Genomic DNA, 21,562 nt, shown 5'->3' on the forward strand with positions numbered 1-21,562 from the left:
CAGATTAGTGCCCCTTCCAATCAAAGAATTAAATCCCAGGTAGAAATCCCTTGATCTTATAATCAACCGTAGAATTTGTAATTATAGAACAGAATCCCTGCTACACTTGATGTGCTGTTGCCCCGGCCTGTTACAGTGTCGTCAGAAGCTGCTAAAGCCAAAGTGGCTATGCAAAGGAGCTTGGACAGTGAAAGACGCAGCTTTGGTTCTGTTCTCTTGCACCGTACCGACAGACTTGGCCAGATTTGGGAAATTTATAGACTAGCTGCGCAGCAGACTTATTGAAGAAGAAGGTCCTGACAACACTGGAGGAATCTTGAATAACAGCAAGCCAGTAAATAGAAAACAGATTTGTTGTCAATTTGTCTAAAGCATAGTTTCAAACGATACATGGAACTCTGTCGCAACTATGTTTATATAACAGTTTTTATTACAAATAGTATTTTCCTCACAACTGCAAACGGTTAGAATTTTAATCATCTGAATTTTTTTAGATGTAAGATATACTGTGAAGGATTTTAAGGAATCATGCTTTCCATTCTTATTGATGTAAGATATATTGCAAATGGTTTTAAGCAATTGTGCAATAAAACTTTTCATTCATTCAGTGACATCAATGATGACATTGGTGAGATCACATGTGTCACATGTGATCTCATAATTGAGATGCAGGAATTAGTCGTCTTCAGTCTGTTTCTATTGTGTATTGAAATGTCCTTGCAAATTACGTTTTTGTAGCATTTTGTTTCTTACTCTCTTTCAATTTCTTTCTTTTTTACAGCTTATGACATGGTTTCCTTTACAAGAAAATTGCTCTGCCAGAGATTACACATCTGGATCTTTCTCCAAATTCTCATCAGTACTTCCCTGATCTTGTACATCCAGTGGTTCTGGAATGCTTCACCTGAAGTACTGTGCCCCATTCTGGACACCAAAGTCTCGCCGGTGCACCGCCCTTTCATCATCCTGCTCTGGACCTTACCTTTCAGAGAGGAGTTTCCCCTCAATCAGTGTGCGGAGCGTTTTGATATCACTGGTTGCTTCTACACAGCTGACCGAAGGTTTTACAAAAACGCTGACGCCGTCATCTTGCACCACTCAGATATCATGTACAACACATTTAGTTTGCCCAGACAACCAAGGCCATTCAACCAGCGATGGGTCTGGTTCAATTTAGAGCCTCCAAGCAAAATTTTAAATATAGACATGCTGGAGAACCTGATAAATGTCAGTATGACATACAGACGTGATTCAGATATCTTCACCCCATACGGGTGGACTTTATTGACCGACAAACCTCAGAACTTTAGCATTCCAGTCAAGTCTAGGCTAGTGGCATGGGCTGCTAGTAATTGGGACCCAACAATTCGGAGAGTTCAATATTATGAGGAGCTAAAGAAACACCTTCATGTGGATGTATTCGGACCAGGCCATCAGCCATTAGGTAGAGGCGAGGAACATTCGGTCCTCTCCCAGTACAAATTCTACCTTGCTTTTGAAAACTCTGACAATCAGGATTACATCACTGAGAAGCTTTGGTACAATGCTCTGTTGTCAGGGACAGTGCCTGTAGTTCTAGGCCCTCCCCGTCAGAACTATGAACTCTTTCTTCCCAGCGAAGCCTTCATCCACGTCGATGATTTCCCCAGTGCCAAGTCCCTTGCTGAATACCTCCTAGCACTGGACAAGGATGACAAGAAATATAAGAGTTATTTCACATGGAGATATCGATATGAAGTAGTGGGAAGAATGAACTGGCCAACACACTACTGCAAGGCATGCCTTTACCTCAAAAACCACCCAACCTACAGGACTATTCCTAGTGTGGCCAAGTGGTTTACATCATGATCACAAGATGCATAAAACTAGAAATACAAAAGGAAAACACAGCAGAGAGATCAGGGTACAGATAGGAAGAAGGAAATGTGACAAATGCGAAGCTGGAGGGAAAGACGGGGGAGACAAAGTGCCAAAGACAGGGTGGGTGGCAGTGCTTCATTTGAGCCAGTGTTTTCCAGGGATCGGTACTAGCACTAAATTGTCAGCACCGGCACTTATGACAGTCTGCCACATGGTGGCACTTGTACATTAGAGGTGAACACAACAAGAGTTGTTTATTAATTCAATATACATTTAAATTTACTAATACTTGCCGCTCAAGCCATTCTTATAGCTTTGCGGGCCACGAATAGTCTGAATTGTTACACCTGTAGGGTGTGATGTTTAGTAGCTGTGTTGGTTCTTTCATTGGCTGCGCTGGCAAGGGCAGCGGGTAAAGTGGCCTCCTGTCAAGGGCCCTGGCACCTAATTAAGCCCTGGTGTGAAACAGAAGGAAGTAGGGATCCATGAATAAAAGGAGGCTTTGACAATTAGCAACTGGGGGTGAATGGGATAGAACATCAAAATGGGAAGGAGAGAGTTGCTGTGAGAAAGAGTACTTATTTCAAATAACATATTTGACTTGAATCTGAATGGCAAACAAAACACCATAATAGAGACAAAGGCACAAAGGAGTCACTGATGCACAGTGCTTAATTTGAGGTGGTAGATGCAAGTGGAGATCCACAGGTATACCTGGGGCTATCCTTGGTAGTGGGGGAATTTTCTAAGCTACCCCCACATCTAGTTCTGCAAAGTTCTTCCCTTGCCAAGGCTCAAAAAAGTCTTTTAATTTTACAATTCATTTTAGTCCAAACATGACATTTCTACCTGTTCCCAATAAGAAGGTAGCACTTGTTAAATGTTATATGGTAACCCATAGTTATCCAATGGGAGGGGTAAGCCTTACAGCAGTAAAAAGCGAATGTAGGAGTTTTTCACTTACCGGACCTGCAAATCCTATAAACAACTTTTTAAATATAATGTGTCCTGCCCTATGGCCATGTAGGCCCTACTTTCGTGGTGACTTATATGTATTAAAAAGGAAGGTTTAGGACTGGAAAAGGTTTATTTTGCCATGTCAAACTGGTAGTTAAAAACTGCATTACAAGGTAAGGCATGTTTTAAAGTGCTACTTTAGTGAGTGGCACAATGAGTGCTTCAGGCCCACTATTAGCATTTCATTTACACGCCCAGTGTACATATGGTACAAATTTGTTAGAAATTGGGTTTCTGTTTGGCAGAGGTATGCACCCTGTCCAAGTAGGAACCACAATCCTAGTCAGGGTAAGTCACAATACACCTTCAATTAGTCTGTGCTCACCATGTGGCAGCAGGCATAGAACAGTCAGGCTTAACTTAAGAGGCAATGTGTAAAGTATTTGTACAAAACTTTAAACAGCAACGCAGTGAAAACACCACAAATTACTCCACACCGGTTTAGAAAAACAGATACTTTTATGAATCAAAAAAGAACAAAATGACAAATATACCAACATGTAGAAAGTCGAAACATGAATTTTTCAAGAATAAAGGTAAATGGCGCCTAGAAGCAAATCTTAGATGCGATATCTGGTCACGCTGAACCGGGACACATTTAAAAGTTCAGGCCGACGCGGAGGAGTGCGAGCCAGATAGAGGGAACCACTTGTGTCCACTTAACCAAAGTACCTTGAGCCGGAATGCATTGATGACGACGAATATGCAAGGTTCAGCTGAAGTGATGCGTCGGTTTCGAGCCACGCAGTGGGCGAGATACGTCGATTTTCTCCACGCAACTTTGAGCAAAGTCCAGGTGCTGTAGCAGGATGAGTTGAAGTCTTTGCTGTCCCTGAGACTTAGAACCGTAGGCAAACCAGCAAGCCCTTGGAGTCACTCTGGTTTCAAGTGATGCAGGTCCCGTCCTTCTCACCCAAGCAGGAGAACAGAAGGGCAGCAAGGCAAAGCACAAGTCCAGCAAAGAAGAAGTCCAGCAAAGTGGCAGTCCTTTCATCAGCACAGCAGTTCTACTTACTGGCAAAGTATTCACAGGTCCAAAAGTGTACTGAAGTTATGGTGTCAGAAGTCCAGTACTTATACCCAGTTGTGCCTTTGAAGTGGGGAAGACTTCAAAGAAAGCTTTGAAGTGCAGCACAGAGGTCCTCCCTTCCTTCCCTGGCTGCAGACTCACTACAGGGGGTTATGCAGCCATTTGTGTGTGGACAGAACACAGCCTATTCAGGTGTAAGTGTGAGGCTGTACCCAGCTCCTCCCTCCCATCTCACAGGATGGCCCATCAAGACACTTAAGCTCCCTTTGTGTGTGGCTGTCTAGAGTGAATACACAAAGCCCAGCTGTCACCCAACCTAGACTGACCAGAGACAGGCAGCAGGCACCAAATGGTTAAAGTAAGTTAATGCCAGCTCTAAAAGTAGCATGTGCTAAACTGTGATTTAAAATCCAACTGTACCAAAAGTTATGATTTTAAATTGTGAGTCCAGTTATACCAAACTCGAAAAGTTCATCTCTGCACAATTGAGAATTACACTTAAAGATGTCATACGGTAAACCCAATGTTATTCTGTGGAAGAGATAGGCCTTGTAGTAGTAAAAAAGAAAATTGGGATTTTTTCACTACCAGGATGCGTAAACATTTCAAAAGTACATGTCCTGCCTTTACAATACATTTATCATGTCCTGAGGGTCAAACAGAGCCCACCTTAGGGGTGACTTATATGTAAAAAAAGGGAATGTTTAGGCCTGGCAAGAGGTTTAACATGTCAGGTCGAAGTGGCAGTGTAAAACTGCACATACAGGCTCTGCAATGGCAGGCCTAAGCCATGGTCAGAGGGCTACTTAAGTGGGTGGCACAATGGGTTCTGCGGGCCCAGTAGGAGCATTTATTTTACAGACCCTGGGCACATGTAGGGCACTTTACTAGGAACTTATAAGTACATTTAATATGCCAATTGGGGTTTAGCCAATATTGCCATCTTTAGAGGAGAGAGCACAAGCACGTTGGCACAGGTCAGCAGTGGTCAAGTGCACAAAGTCCTAAAGCCAGCAAAGACCACCCTAAGGCTGTCACATCAACACATTTACTAGCGACTTATAAGTAAACTAAATGTGTCAGTCAGGTGTAGGCCAATTTTACCATGTTTTAAGAAGAGAGCACAGGCACTTTCACACTTTTTGAAGTCTTAGGGCCATATGTAGGTAGCTTCACATTTACCGACTCATAAATACCGAATTTTACTGATTCGGTATTTATGAATCGGTAATTTTACCGATTCGCTAATTTTACCGATTCGGTAAATTACCGAATCCTGAAATATGCCCCCTACATCTCAAATAGCTAAATACCGGTCGGTAACGGGATATTTACCGAATTTCGGCCGTTACCGTCCGGTATTTAGCTACCTACATATGGCCCTTAATGCTTAAAAAAACGAATTCTGAAAAATAGGTGGGGTGAAGGCAAAAGGTTTGGGGGTGGCCCTGCAGAGAGGGCCAAGTCCAACAGTTGCCTTGTACCAGTGAATCTCATTTTCAGAAATGGAGAAAAGAAAGCCTCTGAACTAGTTTCATTTTATAGCTGACTCACTGGTTTAAAAGTTTGCTTCCTTGAACAATAGTTTGAGTGGTTGGTTGAGTCCAGGGCATTTAATTATCTCCACTCTTTCACTCCAGTCTCAAGGATTTTATGCATCATTCTGGATTTCAGTGGGAGTCTATGAAATCTCTAGGTTTTTGCGACTATCGAGAGAATCAGGTCACCCAGACTTGAACCACTCTGTAGGATTATGTTTCACAAGTTGATTTCAAAATGGGTTAAAACTAAGAGGCGTGAAACAGTTCTCCTTCCTCAAGCACCCTGAAAAACCAATGTTTATCCATAGGAAATGCAAGGGTTTAAAGGAAAAGTTACAGTTGAGATTATACCAACTAGATATAACAGATAAACATTGTGTGTCAGGGTCAGGCCACTCTCACTTTTTGTCTGGCATCTCTGAGGAATTTAAAAGTAATTTTTTTATATTGAGATAGAAGAGGAATGCTCGGACGCTAGAATTTGGGGGGCGGTTGATGGATAGCTACACCCCCAGTTGTAGCAGTACAGGGAAGGGACACAACAATGGAAGGTGGTACAAGAGGGGTGGGAGCAGTGACGTAACGCACAGCAATAGGCCCACCTTCAGAATGTAACGAGTGTCCCAGAGTTGCCCATTTCTACAGACATTTATTGGCTTTGGGACGAATAGGCTTCATGAAGCGCTTGGGGATTCCTGAAGGGTTGGGGTGGGCCTGTGCCGCAGGGACCTGTGTCCTATGTTACATACCTCGGTGGGAGGCTTTAGAAACAGATGTAAGGTGGATTAACATATATGACAGTTGTTAAGAGTTTAATACGGATCACTGATACAACATTGACTCCTATAATATCAAGCTACAAAATTCTCGAGTCACTAATATCGTATACAAAAATATCAACACCCTATACACAAAACTAAAATAACACAAACATCGATAAAAAAATATTGTTAAAAAAAATCTCAATGACAAAAATATCGACAACAAAAAAAGAACACAAACATTTTGATAAAATTAAAATAACATATATCACAACAAAAACATCGATATGCATAATCTTTTGCCACCAATAGATTTAAACTACACCAACACAAACCAATAGAAAACTCTAACTAATTAAATAAACACTACAAAAGGAATCAATTAACACAAAATTTACTGTGAAATGGCCAAACACTTGCGAAGCACGAACGTTTGTGAGACAGAAAACTGAACGAAAAAGATCTACACAAACAACTAATCAGAAAAACTCTCATTAAAGCTAAGGACAAAGCTTTTTAAATATATAAATAAAATTAACTTAAAAGAAAAACAATTATAAACTAATTACTAAAACTATAACATGTTTCCCTTTATAATTCAGACTAAACTTCACTAAACCTTCACCTAGAAAATTCAAAACAATTTACTTCCAAAACAACTACAAAATCAACAATAACGAAAAATATAAAACAAGTAAATATCTTAACCAACAGAGTTAACAAATGAAAATTAAAAAATGTATTAAAAAAGCAAAACGTAACTAACAAATACTTTTGTTTTAATAGCTGTTACAGACTTCAACAAAACAACAACATCAACGAAATAGTATACATAAACTAAAAATAGTAAGTCATTTTTTTAACAATGAAATAAAATTATAGACTAAGAGGGTCATTAGTATGGTGGGCGGACTTTGTCCGCCCGCCATACACCGGGAAACGGGATCACCCGCAATGCATGCGGCGGTCCCGCATCTACAATTAGGATGCGCCCACCACACTGGCGGGCGCATCCCACATTCATGACATTGTGGCGGGCGGTGCTTTCAGCGCCACCCGCCACAATGCCACAAAAGCAAGTTGTGCCTTCCAATGCACAACATTGAAATGCAGAGGGGTGGTACCCCCATGTGCACCCCCCACCACCCAGAATCCCGGGGCGCCCGCTACGGGCCCCCAATGTGGAAGACCCCACTGGCATCATAATATGGATGGCGGTGTCTATTAGACACCGCCACCATATTAACTGCTTTTCCGCCCGGTAGGCAATCGGGCAGAAAACCAGCAGACGGTCTTTCCATCCGCCGGGGTCCCCCCGCCATAGTAATATGGCGGTGGGGAATTGGCATGCGGGCGGGAGGAAATGTCGAGCGGATCTCCACCGCTATGCGGGCAGTGGCGATCCGCCCGACATACTAATGGGCCTCTAAATAAATGAAATAAACAAACTAAATGTGACACTTGAATACAAATATTATTTTCCTTTTTAACCAACAGAAAAAAAGAAACCAGTGAATAAACCACAAACATCGAAAATAAATCCGACAAGAAAAGCAAAACAAGATATATGTAAGTATATTTTGAAATGTAATAATTATGTAAACATGTTTACTCTTCAATACTTAGGGGCCGATTAGGATGGTGGAAGGACCACCATCGTAAGGCCAGCGGTGCCGGCCCTTCCGCCATCACACAGCGTTTTACCCACTGCCCAATTAGGATGGCGGTGGGTACCACGGCAGACGCAGAGTCCGTCCGCCACTTCACCGCCAACAGCAATCGATCCGATTGCCTGGCGGATGGTGCAGCGTGCCTAAAATGGTGGCGGTGCCTAGCAAACCAAACCAACAAAGCAGAACTAACACCCGTGCTTGACTACTTTGAAGACACCTGGGTAGGAAGACTACATAGGTCAGGACACCAAAGAGAATCAAGGAGCCGATTATGATTGCGGGCGGACTTGAGTCCGCTCGCCATCGTAGTGGGGATTGGGACCGCCTGCCATTCATGCAGCGGTCCCGCACTCCAAATTACGATGCGACCACCACCATAGCGGTCGTATCTTACACTTTAACGTTGCAGTGGGTGTCATGCATTTCACTGCACTACGTAGCAGGCACCACGTTGTGCAGTGAAATGATAGGGCGTACCAAGGGTACCCGCTCAGTGCACAACACCTCCTCCCAACACAAGGGGGCCCTCAACGGGCCCCCAAAACCAATCCTTGCCAGAAAGGCTGGCTACAGACAGCATCAGAATTTGGCAGACGGTGCCTGATAGGCACCACCACCATTTTACCCATCATGACCGCTCTGCTAGGTGATCGAAACGATTGCCTGTGGCTAATCCATGGCGTACGTTCTTTGCGCCCGCCACGATCGCGTTCCGGATCCCCTTGCCATCATTATTCGGCGGGCGTAGAATCGTCGTTTGATGGCGCTGGGCTCTCCACCGCACTGTTGATGGTGGCGGGCCTTCCGCCATCGTAATCAGCCCCCAAAGTTCCAAAGCCCCTGGTGGAACGTCTATGATAGCACCCTAGCACAAAAAGCTAAGACAAATAATGCAGTGGAAGGATGGCATAATGCCTTCCAAGCATCAATAGGAAGAGGACGACCAACTTTACACAAACTAATAGAAGCCATCAAAAAAGAACAGAGCTAGCAAGAACTAAGACTAGAACAATCTCTCACTAAAATAGGTCCTAAATTTAGTAAGCATACAAAAACAATGTGTGAATACCTACAACACAAAGCTCGACTCTACCAAAGGACTAGAATACCTAGAGAAAATATCCATATCTAACGAAAAACAATAGCAAACACTATGCAGCATTTTAAAATTACAAAACATTTAAACAACATATTTCTACTCTATTTTTAAATTAATAATTATAATTATGTCATTAAAATATATGACATAATTATTAAAATAAACAAGAAACAAGCAAACCAGATATTACCAAAAGCATTTCCCACCTATAATAATAAAATAATACTTACAGTTGTGTCGCAGTAGATGGTCTTCAAAAATGAACAAATCCATGGTAGATAAATCGAAACACAAATCCATTCACAAGGAAAGCCCTAAAAAAATGCAAAAATACAACTGTAGAAAAAAGGCTCCAACGACGCAATCCTCTCAATAACGAAAGCCCCGAAAAAATTAAAAAATACAACTATAGAAAAAAGGCTCCAATGACGCAATCCTCTCAATAACAAAACCCTCAAAAAACAAAAATAAGCTTAAAAAAAACGCCAACAAACTGAAAAATAAACGGAAATATAAAAAAGTAACTTGTTTCAAAGAAACAAAATATATTTTCCTAAAAAGAAAGAGTGTCTTCTGCACCATCCCTAAACAAAACGGGAAACCTGCAAAAAAAAATACACCCTCTTACAATAATATACAAACTCACACACAATTGCAACATTAAATACAACAAAACATAATTAAGCATCACATAACTAACACTATAGAAGACTCTTCAAAACTATGTTAAACACATCAAACACTAAACTACCAAAATAGCAGCAAACTACACAAAAAGTGAACATTTAACACCCTAACAAGTCTAACTACACTACTACTAACTCCTCTATGCACTAAAACTACCTTAAAACTAAATTAAATCAAACTTACCTTAACCGATGAAACACAGCTCCCAACCGCGAGGTTCCGTATTCCAAAATGACCTAAAACCGAAACAAATAGACAGAAGAGTGAGGAATTTGAAAAGAATGCCTGTGTAATAAAAATGAAAAAAAGGCTACCACCCCATAGAAAATCTTATGTTTTGGAGAAAAAAAATATATATAACACAAATGTACAAAAAATATTGTATTATTACAATACATAAAATATAGTATATAATATATATTAAAATATATATTTCTTTGATGTACTCAGCTTTAACATATAAAATTACAAGAAGACTATTGTAAATGTGCAAACAATATAACAATTTTTAAGAACCAAAATATGATACAAAAATATATTTGTGGAGCAAATTTGTAAATTATTCAATATATTAAATATTACTTTTTAAATTAATATTTAGGTGCCGATTCCGATCCTGTAAAACCAGGGTACGAATCGTCATACGGAGCGTTTTCTCCGTACGACTCGTAGCCGGGGAATGCACTTTACAAACCAGCAAGTACGATTCGTACAGAAATACCATTTCCGTACGAATCGTAAAAAACACTGTGCTACTAAAAAATACATACAAGTCCGATCCGGGACAGCGCGTACACGACATTCGCACGGAGTCAGGCAGCGTTTTACGGACCAGCAAGTACGATTCGTACCCACAGCACTTCGCACGGGAATATTTTTACGAGAGCCAAAAAGTGTCGGAAAAACTAAGTACGTTGCGATGCATGAGGAAAAGGGGGCCCGGTACGCACCGTACCCCCATCCCTACACGTCCGCACCATACCCCCAGCCCCACCCCCGCATGTACGTACCGTACCCCCACCCCCGTATGTATGGCGCGAACCCCACACCTGTATGTACGGAGCGTACCCCACCCCCGTATGTACGGCACGTACCCCACCCCCCTATGTACGGTGCGTACCCCACCCCCGTATGTACGGCGTGTACCCCACCCCGTATGTATGGCACGTACCCCACCCCCATATGTACGGTGCATACCCCACCCCCGTATGTATGGCGCGTACCCCACCCCCGTATGTACGGTGCATACTCCACCCCTGTATGTACGGCGTGTACCCAACCCCCGTATGTACGGCACGTACCCCGCCCCATATGTACGGCGCGTACCCCACCCCCGTATGTACGGCGCGTACCCCACCCCGCATGTATGCACCGTACCCCCAGCGCTACAAACGTACATACAGGTGGGGGTACGGTGCGTACATGCGGGGGTGGGGTGGGAGGCTGGGAGGGCCGTACGACTCGTACCCCTCGCCCAGGTGTACCCGGGGTAGGGGTGGTACACAGTTCGCACCATACACGACGTTTTACATACAAATGTGTATTCGGAACGCCGGTACGGATCGTACTTGTGCGCTCGGACTTCAGTTTTACGAATCGTACGTAAAACTGTCCGGGGACGTGTCGTAGACTTTTCCCAAGGTCATTCGTATGTATTTTCCACGTACGAATCGTACTTGGCCGTTTGTACGGGACTTGTACAGATACGAGTCGTAAGGGAATTTTTTTGAACGGATCGGAATCGACACCTTAATGTACTAAATAATAAAAACAAAGGGGCCGATTCCGATCCTGGAGAAACCGGGTACGAACCGTCGGACGGAGCGTTTTCTCCGTCCGACCAGTACCCGGTAGAAATACCTTACAAACATGCAAGTACGATTCGCACGCAAACACCATTTGCGTACGAATCATAAAAAACACCGACCCAACAAAAAATACCCACAATTCTGATCCGGGACACCGCGGACGTGACGTCCGGACGGAGTCAGGCAGCTTTTCACGAACCAGCAAGTACGATTCGTGCCGACGTCACTCCGCACGGACAATATTTTACGGGCGCCAAAAACTGCCGGGAAATCAGGACGATGCGCACAAGGAGCACCTGTACGCGACGGACAGCCATGGACCCCAACCTACGTGTCATCCCGGCCCTCATTGCAGTCCACCTGGTGTACAGGAACCGACACAGACGCCGCAGATGGTCAGAACAACACCCAGGGGCAAAGGGGGGGGGCAGGAAACATAACCCCCACCCAAGTCCAAAATCAAACATGCCCTGTACATACCTGACCCCCAGGGCCTGGTCACTTTGGGGGTGGGGGCGTCTCCACCAAGGCCTGCGTCCGCCACAACGGAAGTCAACATGGACGCGAACCGGCAACACAACAATTGTGGGGCGCACCGGACCCACGCCTTAAGAGCGTGGGTAAGGGTCGTACCACGCCCACCCCTACGTCACCCCAACAATGGCGGGACGGCCCGTACCCACGTCCCAAAGGCATGGGTACGGGCCATACCGCCATTCTTAAGGTGACGTAGGGGTGGGCGTGGTACGACCCGTACCCACGTCCTAAAGGCATGGGTACGGGCCGTACCGCCATTCTTGGGGTGACGTAGGGGTGGGCGTGGTACGAACCGTACCCACGTCCTAAAGGCATGGGTACGGGCCGTACCGCCATTCTTGGGGTGACGTAGGGGTGGGCGTAGTACGACCCGTACTCACGTCCTAAATTAATATTTAGGTGCCGATTCCGATCCTGTAAAACCAGGGTACGAATCGTCATACGGAGCGTTTTCTCCGTACGACTCGTAGCCGGGGAATGCACTTTACAAACCAGCAAGTACGATTCGTACAGAAATACCATTTCCGTACGAATCGTAAAAAACACTGTGCTACTAAAAAATACATACAAGTCCGATCCGGGACAGCGCGTACACGACATTCGCACGGAGTCAGGCAGCGTTTTACGGACCAGCAAGTACGATTCGTACCCACAGCACTTCGCACGGGAATATTTTTACGAGAGCCAAAAAGTGTCGGAAAAACTAAGTACGTTGCGATGCATGAGGAAAAGGGGGCCCGGTACGCACCGTACCCCCATCCCTACATGTCCGCACCGTACCCCCAGCCCCACCCCCGCATGTACGTACCGTACCCCCACCCCCGTATGTATGGCACGAACCCCACACCTGTATGTACGGAGCGTACCCCACCCCCGTATGTACGGCACGTACCCCACCCCCGTATGTACGGTGCGTACCCCACCCCCGTATGTACGGCGTGTACCCCACCCCCGTATGTATGGCACGTACCCCACCCCCGTATGTACGGTGCATACCCCACCCTCGTATGTATGGCGCGTACCCCACCCCCGTATGTACGGTGCGTACCCCACCCCTGTATGTACGGCGTGTACCCAACCCCCGTATGTACGGCACGTACCCCGCCCCATATGTACGGCGCGTACCCCACCCCCGTATGTACGGCGCGTACCCCACCCCGCATGTATGCACCGTACCCCCAGCGCTACAAACGTACATACAGGTGGGGGTACGGTGCGTACATGCGGGGGTGGGGTGGGAGGCTGGGGGGGCCGTACGACTCGTACCCCTCGCCCAGGTGTACCCGGGGTAGGGGTGGTACACAGTTCGCACCATACACGACGTTTTACATACAAATGTGTATTCGGAACGCCGGTACGGATCGTACTTGTGCGCTCGGACTTCAGTTTTACGAATCGTACGTAAAACTGTCCGGGGACGTGTCGTAGACTTTTCCCAAGGTCATTCGTATGTATTTTCCACGTACGAATCGTACTTGGCCGTTTGTACGGGACTTGTACAGATACGAGTCGTAAGGGAATTTTTTTGAACGGATCGGAATCGACACCTTAATGTACTAAATAATAAAAACAAAGGGGCCGATTCCGATCCTGGAGAAACCGGGTACGAACCGTCGGACGGAGCGTTTTCTCCGTCCGACCAGTACCCGGTAGAAATACCTTACAAACATGCAAGTACGATTCGCACGCAAACACCATTTGCGTACGAATCATAAAAAACACCGACCCAACAAAAAATACCCACAATTCTGATCCGGGACACCGCGGACGTGACGTCCGGACGGAGTCAGGCAGCTTTTCACGAACCAGCAAGTACGATTCGTGCCGACGTCACTCCGCACGGACAATATTTTACGGGCGCCAAAAACTGCCGGGAAATCAGGACGATGCGCACAAGGAGCACCTGTATGCGACGGACAGCCATGGACCCCAACCTACGTGTCATCCCGGCCCTCATTGCAGTCCACCTGGTGTACAGGAACCGACACAGACGCCGCAGAAGGTCAGAACAACACCCAGGGGCAAAGGGGGGGGGCAGGAAACATAACCCCCACCCAAGTCCAAAATCAAACATGCCCTGTACATACCTGACCCCCAGGGCCTGGTCACTTTGGGGGTGGGGGCGTCTCCACCAAGGCCTGCGTCCGCCACAACGGAAGTCAACATGGACGCGAACCGGCAACACAACAATTGTGGGGCGCACCGGACCCACGCCTTAAGAGCGTGGGTAAGGGTCGTACCACGCCCACCCCTACGTCACCCCAACAATGGCGGGACGGCCCGTACCCACGTCCCAAAGGCATGGGTACGGGCCATACCGCCATTCTTAAGGTGACGTAGGGGTGGGCGTGGTACGACCCGTACCCACGTCCTAAAGGCATGGGTATGGTGCGTACCCCTACGGCACCCCAACAATGGCGGTACGGCCCGTACTCACGTCCCAAAGGCATGGGTACGGGCCGTATTGACATTCTTGGGGTGACGTAGGGGTGGGCGTGGTACGACCCGTACCCACGTCCTAAAGGCATGGGTACGGGCCGTACCGCCATTCTTGGGGTGACGTAGGGGTGGGCATGGTACGAACCGTACCCACGTCCTAAAGGCATGGGTACGGGCCGTACCGCCATTCTTGGGGTGACGTAGGGGTGGGCGTAGTACGACCCGTACTCACGTCCTAAAGGCATGGGTACGGGCCGTACCGCCATTCTTGGGGTGACGTAGGGGTGGGCGTGGATGACCCGTACCCACGTCCTAAAGGCATGGGTACGGTGCGTACCCCTACGGCACCCCAACAATGGTGGTATGGCCCATACCCACGCCCCCAGAGCGTGAGTACGGCCCGTACCACACGTACCCCTACATCACCACTGCAATGGTGGTACGGGCCGTACCCAGGCCGTAGGATGTAGGTACGGGTCGTACCACGCCAGAGGACAGACACATAGGGGTGTGTGGCCACTAGCCCCAGCAGTGCCCAGAGATAGGAGGGGTGGGGGCCTAACACTCCCAGCAGTTCCCAGACATAGGAGGGGTGGGTGCAGAGTCCCCCTCAGCAGTGCCCAGACACAGGAGGGGTGGGTGCAGAGTCCCCCCAGCAGTGCCCAAACACAGGAGGGGTGGGTGCAGAGTCCTCCCAGCAGTGCCCAGACACAGGAGGGGTGGGTGCTTATCACTCCCAGCAGTGCCCAGACATAGGAGGGGTGGGTGCAGAGTCCTCCCAGCAGTGCCCAGACACAGGAGAGGTGGGTGCCTATCACTCCCAGCAGTGCCCAGACATAGGAGGGGTGGGCGCAGAGTCCCCCCAGCAGTGCCCAGACACAGGAGGGGTGGGTGCAGAGTCCCCCAGCAGTGCCCATACACAGGAGGGGTGGGTGCCTATCACTCCCAGCAGTGCCCAGACATAGGAGGGGTGGGTGCAGAGTCCTCCCAGCAGTGCCCAGACACAGGAGGGGTGGGTGCCTATCACTCCCAGCAGTGCCCAGACATAGGAGGGGTGGGTGCAGAGTCCCCCCAGCAGTGCCCAGACACAGGAGGGGTGGGTGCAGAGTCCCCCAGCAGTGCCCAGACACAGGAGGGGTGGGTGCAGAGTCCTCCCAGCAGTGCCCAGACACAGGAGGGGTGGGTGCCTATCACTCCCAGCACTGCCCAGACATAGGAGGGGTGGGTGCAGAGTCCTCCCAGCAGTGCCCAGACACAGGAGGGGTGGGTGCAGAGTCCCCCAGCAGTGCCCAGACACAGGAGGGGTGGGTGCAGAGTCCTCCCAGCAGTGCCCAGACACAGGAGGGGTGGGTGCCTATCACTCCCAGCAGTGCCCAGACATAGGAGGGGTGGGTACAGAGTCCTCCCAGCAGTGCCCAGACACAGGAGGGGTGGGTGCCTATCACTCCCAGCAGTGCCCAGACATATGAGGGGTGGGTGCAGAGTCCTCCCAGCAGTGCCCAGACACAGGAGGGGTGGGTGCCTATCACTCCCAGCAGTGCCCAGACATAGGAGGGGTGGGTGCAGAGTCCTCCCAGCAGTGCCCAGACACAGGAGGGGTGGGTGCAGAGTCCCCCCAGCAGTGCCCAGACACAGGAGGGGTGGGTGCAGAGTCCTCCCAGCAGTGCCCAGACACAGCAGGGGTGGGTGCCTATCACTCCCAGCAGTGCCCAGACATAGGAGGGGTGTGTGCAGAGTCCTCCCAGCAGTGCCCAGACACAGGAGGGGTGGGTGCAGAGTCCCCCCAGCAGTGCCCAGCCACAGGAGGGGTGGGTGCAGAGTCTCCCCAGCAGTGCCCAGACACAGGAGGGGTGGGTGCAGAGTCCCCCAGCAGTGCCCAGACACAGGAGGGGTGGGTGCAGAGTCCTCCCAGCAGTGCCCAGACACAGGAGGGGTGGGTGCCTATCACTCCCAGCAGTGCCCAGACATAGGAGGGGTGGGTACAGAGTCCTCCCAGCAGTGCCCAGACACAGGAGGGGTGGGTGCCTATCACTCCCAGCAGTGCCCAGACATATGAGGGGTGGGTGCAGAGTCCTCCCAGCAGTGCCCAGACACAGGAGGGGTGGGTGCCTATCACTCCCAGCAGTGCCCAGACATAGGAGGGGTGGGTGCAGAGTCCTCCCAGCAGTGCCCAGACACAGGAGGGGTGGGTGCAGAGTCCCCCCAGCAGTGCCCAGACACAGGAGGGGTGGGTGCAGAGTCCTCCCAGCAGTGCCCAGACACAGCAGGGGTGGGTGCCTATCACTCCCAGCAGTGCCCAGACATAGGAGGGGTGTGTGCAGAGTCCTCCCAGCAGTGCCCAGACACAGGAGGGGTGGGTGCAGAGTCCCCCCAGCAGTGCCCAGACACAGGAGGGGTGGGTGCAGAGTCTCCCCAGCAGTGCCCAGACACAGGAGGGGTGGGTGCAGAGTCCTCCCAGCAGTGCCCAGACACAGGAGGGGTGGGTGCCTATCACTCCCAGCAGTGCCCAGACATAGGAGGGGTGGGTGCAGAGTCCTCCCAGCAGTACCCAGACACAGGAGGGGTGGGTGCCTATCACTCCCAGCAGTGCCCAGACATAGGAGGGGTGGGTGCAAAGTCCTCCCAGCAGTGCCCAGACACAGGAGGGGTGGGTGCCTATCACTCCCAGCAGTGCCCAGACACAGGAGGGGTGGGTGCAGAGTGCCCCCAGCAGTGCCCAGACACAGGAGGGGTGGGTGCAGAGTCCTCCCAGCAGTGCCCAGACACAGGAGGGGTGGGTGCAGAGTCCCCCCAGCAGTGCTCAGACACAGGAGGGGTGGGTGCAGAGTCCTCCCAGCAGTGCCCAGACACAGGAGGGGTGGGTGCCTATCACTCCCAGCAGTGCCCAGACATAGGAGGGGTGGGTGCAGAGTCTTCCCAGCAGTGCCCATCCACAGGAGGGGTGGGTGCCTATCACTCCCAGCAGTGCCCAGACATAGGAAGGGTGGGTGCCTATCACTCCCAGCAGTGCCCAGACATAGGAGGGGTGGGTGCAGAGTCCTCCCAGCAGTGCCCAGACACAGGAGGGGTGGGTGCCTATCACTCCCAGCAGTGCCCAGACATAGGAGGGGTGTGTTCTCACAGTCCTCCCAGCAGTGCCCAGACACAGGAGGGGTAGGTGCCTATCACTCCCAGCAGTGCCCAGACATAGGAGGGGTGGGTGCAGAGTCCTCCCAGCAGTGCCCAGACACAGGAGGGGTGGGTGCAGAGTCCTCCCAGCAGTGCCCAGACACAGGAGGGGTGGGTGCAGAGTCCCCCCAGCAGTGCCCAGACACAGGAGGGGTGGGTGCAGAGTTCCCCCAGCAATGCCCATGGAAAGAAAAGGGTGCAGTACCCACAGATACAATGCCCACAATTGTCAGTCAGGTGCTCAAAGACCCTGCAGAACACGTAACACATGTGTGCGAGGCTGGGAGTACACACATGCATAGTGTGTAAATGGGAACATGTCCACATGAAGTGATGTCAATATACTCCATACACAAGTACAGTGACCACAAAGGATGCCACTAATGATGCAGGTGGAGAAATTGCGCAGCACGCATGGGCAAAGTTGAACGGATCTGTCACACACCAAGGAAATGTAGACACAGCTCAGCACAACATTTAGGAAAAACCCTGCAGGGAAGATGTCAGGGGCCACAGAGGAAGGAACACACCTTGGGACAATGTCACCATGCAGTAAGAGCTGACATGAAGAAAGAGATTTTGCAAATACCTTGTGATGGCACACAGATACCAGGGTCCACCCCATGAGCAGCACACCACTACATTTCCCAGACACCTAACACATTATCACCACCCCAAAATCATGGAGCAGCACCAACAACAGCAATACCAGAAAAGCAGTAGTGTTCAAAGGAAAAAAACCATTGCTTTATTCAGCATGAAAAGAAATGGTTAATAAAAGTTCAATATGTACAAGGCCCATAGGGCAGTCCATAGTCCAATTCCTGGTGGGGGACACATAGGGACGCGTGTCCCCTAGCTTGCCTGCACAGTTCATACCTCCTTAGCTTCCACAGGGGGGGGCATCATGTGGGGGGAAGGACCAGGCACCGCAGGGACAGGAGGGACAAGGGTAGGTGTTGTGAGTGCAGGGACGGAGGACTCCACCAGAGAGGGTGGGGCAGCGCCAAAGGTGGTGGTGAGAATGGCGCTGCACACGGTTGCAAGGTCCCCCAGCGTCTCCCCTGCACCCGAAGGAACCACAGGCCCCAAGGAGGGGGGGGGTCGGAGGGATGGGTCGCAGCGCTACTGGGGGAGGGTGTGGACAGGGGGGGGGACTCAACTACCCTGACCGGGGACTCCTTTGACCACTTGCAGGGTGGTGACACACTGGGGCTCAGGGACAGAGCGGCAATGAAGGAATCTTTGTTTGAATCTTGGCCAGGAGAGCTGAGGGGAGTGGATTTGGAGGGAGTGGGTTGTGAGGAATGTGGACTCCCACTGTGGCTGCGTGTCTTCCATTTGCCCCCCGACCCAGTGGGTGTGCCTACTTCACCCTATGTGTGCGTGACAGGAGGTGTGCGCTTGGCCTTCCCTGGTGGTGTTGTGCCTGTGTCTGGTGGGGTGTGTGCATGGGGACGTCTGGGTGTGCTTGGGACAGGCATGGGAGTGGGAAGTGTGGATGGTGCAGGGGTAGGGGGGGACGCAGCGCTGCAGGAGACCCACTTCTGCAGTCAGTGTCGAGTCTATGGACCTCAGCAACTGGCATTGGTCAGACTGCGCAGCTGAGATGCCCTCCATGTATGCCTCCATCTGGGTGGGCACACGGGTGTGGCCATGGAGGACATTAAGCATCGCAATCTGACCAACCTGCAACGGGTGCAGGATGTCCACAGACTCGGCATTCGCGGCAGCAGTGGAGACAGGGGCAGGGGGTGCGGTGCCTGGCAAGAAGGAGACACGTGGTGACCTAGCACGGCGGGAAGGGACCCGAGCAAGTGGGAGGCCAGTGATGGTAATGGAGGGGGCGGGCAGAGATTGAGTGCTGCTTTCAGCTGTGAGAGCTGCCTCCGCCCCCTCTGGGAGCTCAGCCTCGGACCCGTCAGCGTCATAGTCGGTGGTGGGACTGGACAGGTCCTCCGCCGTACTCCCCTCGTCCTCCGTGCCACTTGATTCGCCAGACAAGACAGCACTGGTGCTCGATCCCTTCTCACGGTCCGTGCCAGTGTCTCCCTCGGAGTCCCCCGACGATGCTGTGGGCAAGGTGAAGAGACAGGAAATAATCAGACACCTGGATACATATGTCACATGAGTCAAATCTACATAGGTCACAGTGCATAGCCTGAAAAGCAACATGAGGTACATCTACAATACAAGGTACATATGTAGGCCCTGCAACACACAGTTGGTTGACCCACCATGCCACTGAGAAACAATGGAGAGCATGACACAACAGCAAATTACTTGATATCAAATTGGACAGAGGAGCCAGGCTCTGGGGACAATCGTGCACAGCATCTGCACCACACAGCGTTGCCAAAAAAGGGATGAGCAGGAACCATGTCTATTAACTTTTTGCACATGCTGCAAAGCTAATACATTAAACCATGCCCAACATGACTGGGTCACTGCACCTTGAGTGTATGTCCAGACAAACATCACACACAGGCCAGACCTAGCAAGGAGACTTCAGATTTTTACATGTAGGCCTTGCCCGCACAAACCACCCCCTACCTGAGACAATGTGATTGAGACAGAGGAAGTACTTACACCTCTTACTCTGGGATAAAAACACATGGCCTGCACTAAATCCTGATTGTACACAAACTACCCCGGGTGCGCCTGTCCACATATATCATTGACAATAAACCATCATCAGATTGTCGTACCAAGACACACAGGCACTGCCCACTGTGAGTATGCACAAGCAAAATTGGGTCACACTGTACAGTGGACACATGTAGCACAGTTTACGTAAATACAGATGAGGCCAGGGTACAATGCCACAGAGCCCAACCTATGCCGAAGACACAGAGAATGTCCACATTGTTGGATGCCACACATGATACCTAGGAAAAGGTGCCCCAGGGCACGGTAGTGGCCACACTCCTCCATGGTCCTGGATGGATATGACTGCAACTGAAGCAACCGTCCCGGCACTATGCATTACTCCCACTCATGCATATCATGTCAGAGGGCACAACATTAGACATGCATGCTGTAAGGCAGTACACTTTTAAGACACACTCCTATGTCGGGACTCACCATCAGTGCCAACTGACATGGACCCCACAATGACTGAACTGGCCAGGGCACAAGCAAGGTCCCAAAACCTGTTACACACCACCCCCACACATGATGCTGCAAGCATTGGGCACTTGGATTAACTGGCAGCCTAGATAACCTTGTGCAAGAGTGACTACACACAGACCAGGGAACACATGGCAAGGAGGGGAAGGGAGGAAGAGCAGCACCGGTGTACTTTGGGGAACAGGTCATGCACTGTACATTTAAACCCTGGCAGTGTATCCATGCAACAGCGCACTTCCAAAAGCTGGTGACACACAACAAACACACATGTACCTACCCCCTTCCTGCTGCTGCTTCTCCAGTAAGCGCCTATCCAAGTCGGGGAAGACCACCGCCAGCACACGCTTATGGATGTGGGTCAGACGCCGGCGCCCACGGTTCTTGTGGCTCTCAGGTGAGTCACCCAGCAGGACCCGTGCGATCCTCCTCGTCCAGCACCGGATATCCTGCCAGCGTTTCCTCACCTGGGCTAGGTGCCGCTTCCGACCCTCCGTCTTCCTCACGGCACTGACGGCTTGCTTCCATATCTCCCCCTTGGCATGGACACCTACCTTTGAGGATGCAAAAGTGAGAATACTTTAATACACCTGAGCAAAGACACAGAGACACACATATTAATAACTTGTCTTGTTTGAACAGGCCATGGTATGCAGGCAACTCATTGCACCTTTGTGATAGGGACATTATCCTCTGGGGAAGGCCAAATGCACTACGTGGCATTGAATGTACACAGGTAGCATGAGGGGTGCCACACAATCAATGATCCTGGATCACACTGTGCCTCACAAGCTACACCAGGATTATGTACAGCAC

At 49.9% G+C, this 21,562-nt stretch overlaps 1 protein-coding gene across 1 annotated transcript in view; it reads left to right on the top strand.

Annotated features, from left to right (window-relative positions):
* The window catches only part of LOC146857504 (3-galactosyl-N-acetylglucosaminide 4-alpha-L-fucosyltransferase FUT3-like), a 391,106-nt gene extending 389,258 nt beyond the window's left edge, over positions 1-1,848 (top strand). The window contains exon 5 of the mRNA XM_085646826.1: positions 782-1,848. Within this exon, the coding sequence (XP_085502952.1) occupies positions 782-1,848 (1,067 nt within the window). The remainder of the gene's footprint in view (positions 1-781) is intronic.
* Positions 1,849-21,562: the final 19,714 nt, after the last annotated feature.

Source organism: Triturus cristatus, chromosome 3_2 (assembly GCF_964204655.1).
Source record: "Triturus cristatus chromosome 3_2, aTriCri1.1, whole genome shotgun sequence".
Taxonomy (NCBI): Eukaryota; Metazoa; Chordata; class Amphibia; order Caudata; family Salamandridae; genus Triturus; species Triturus cristatus.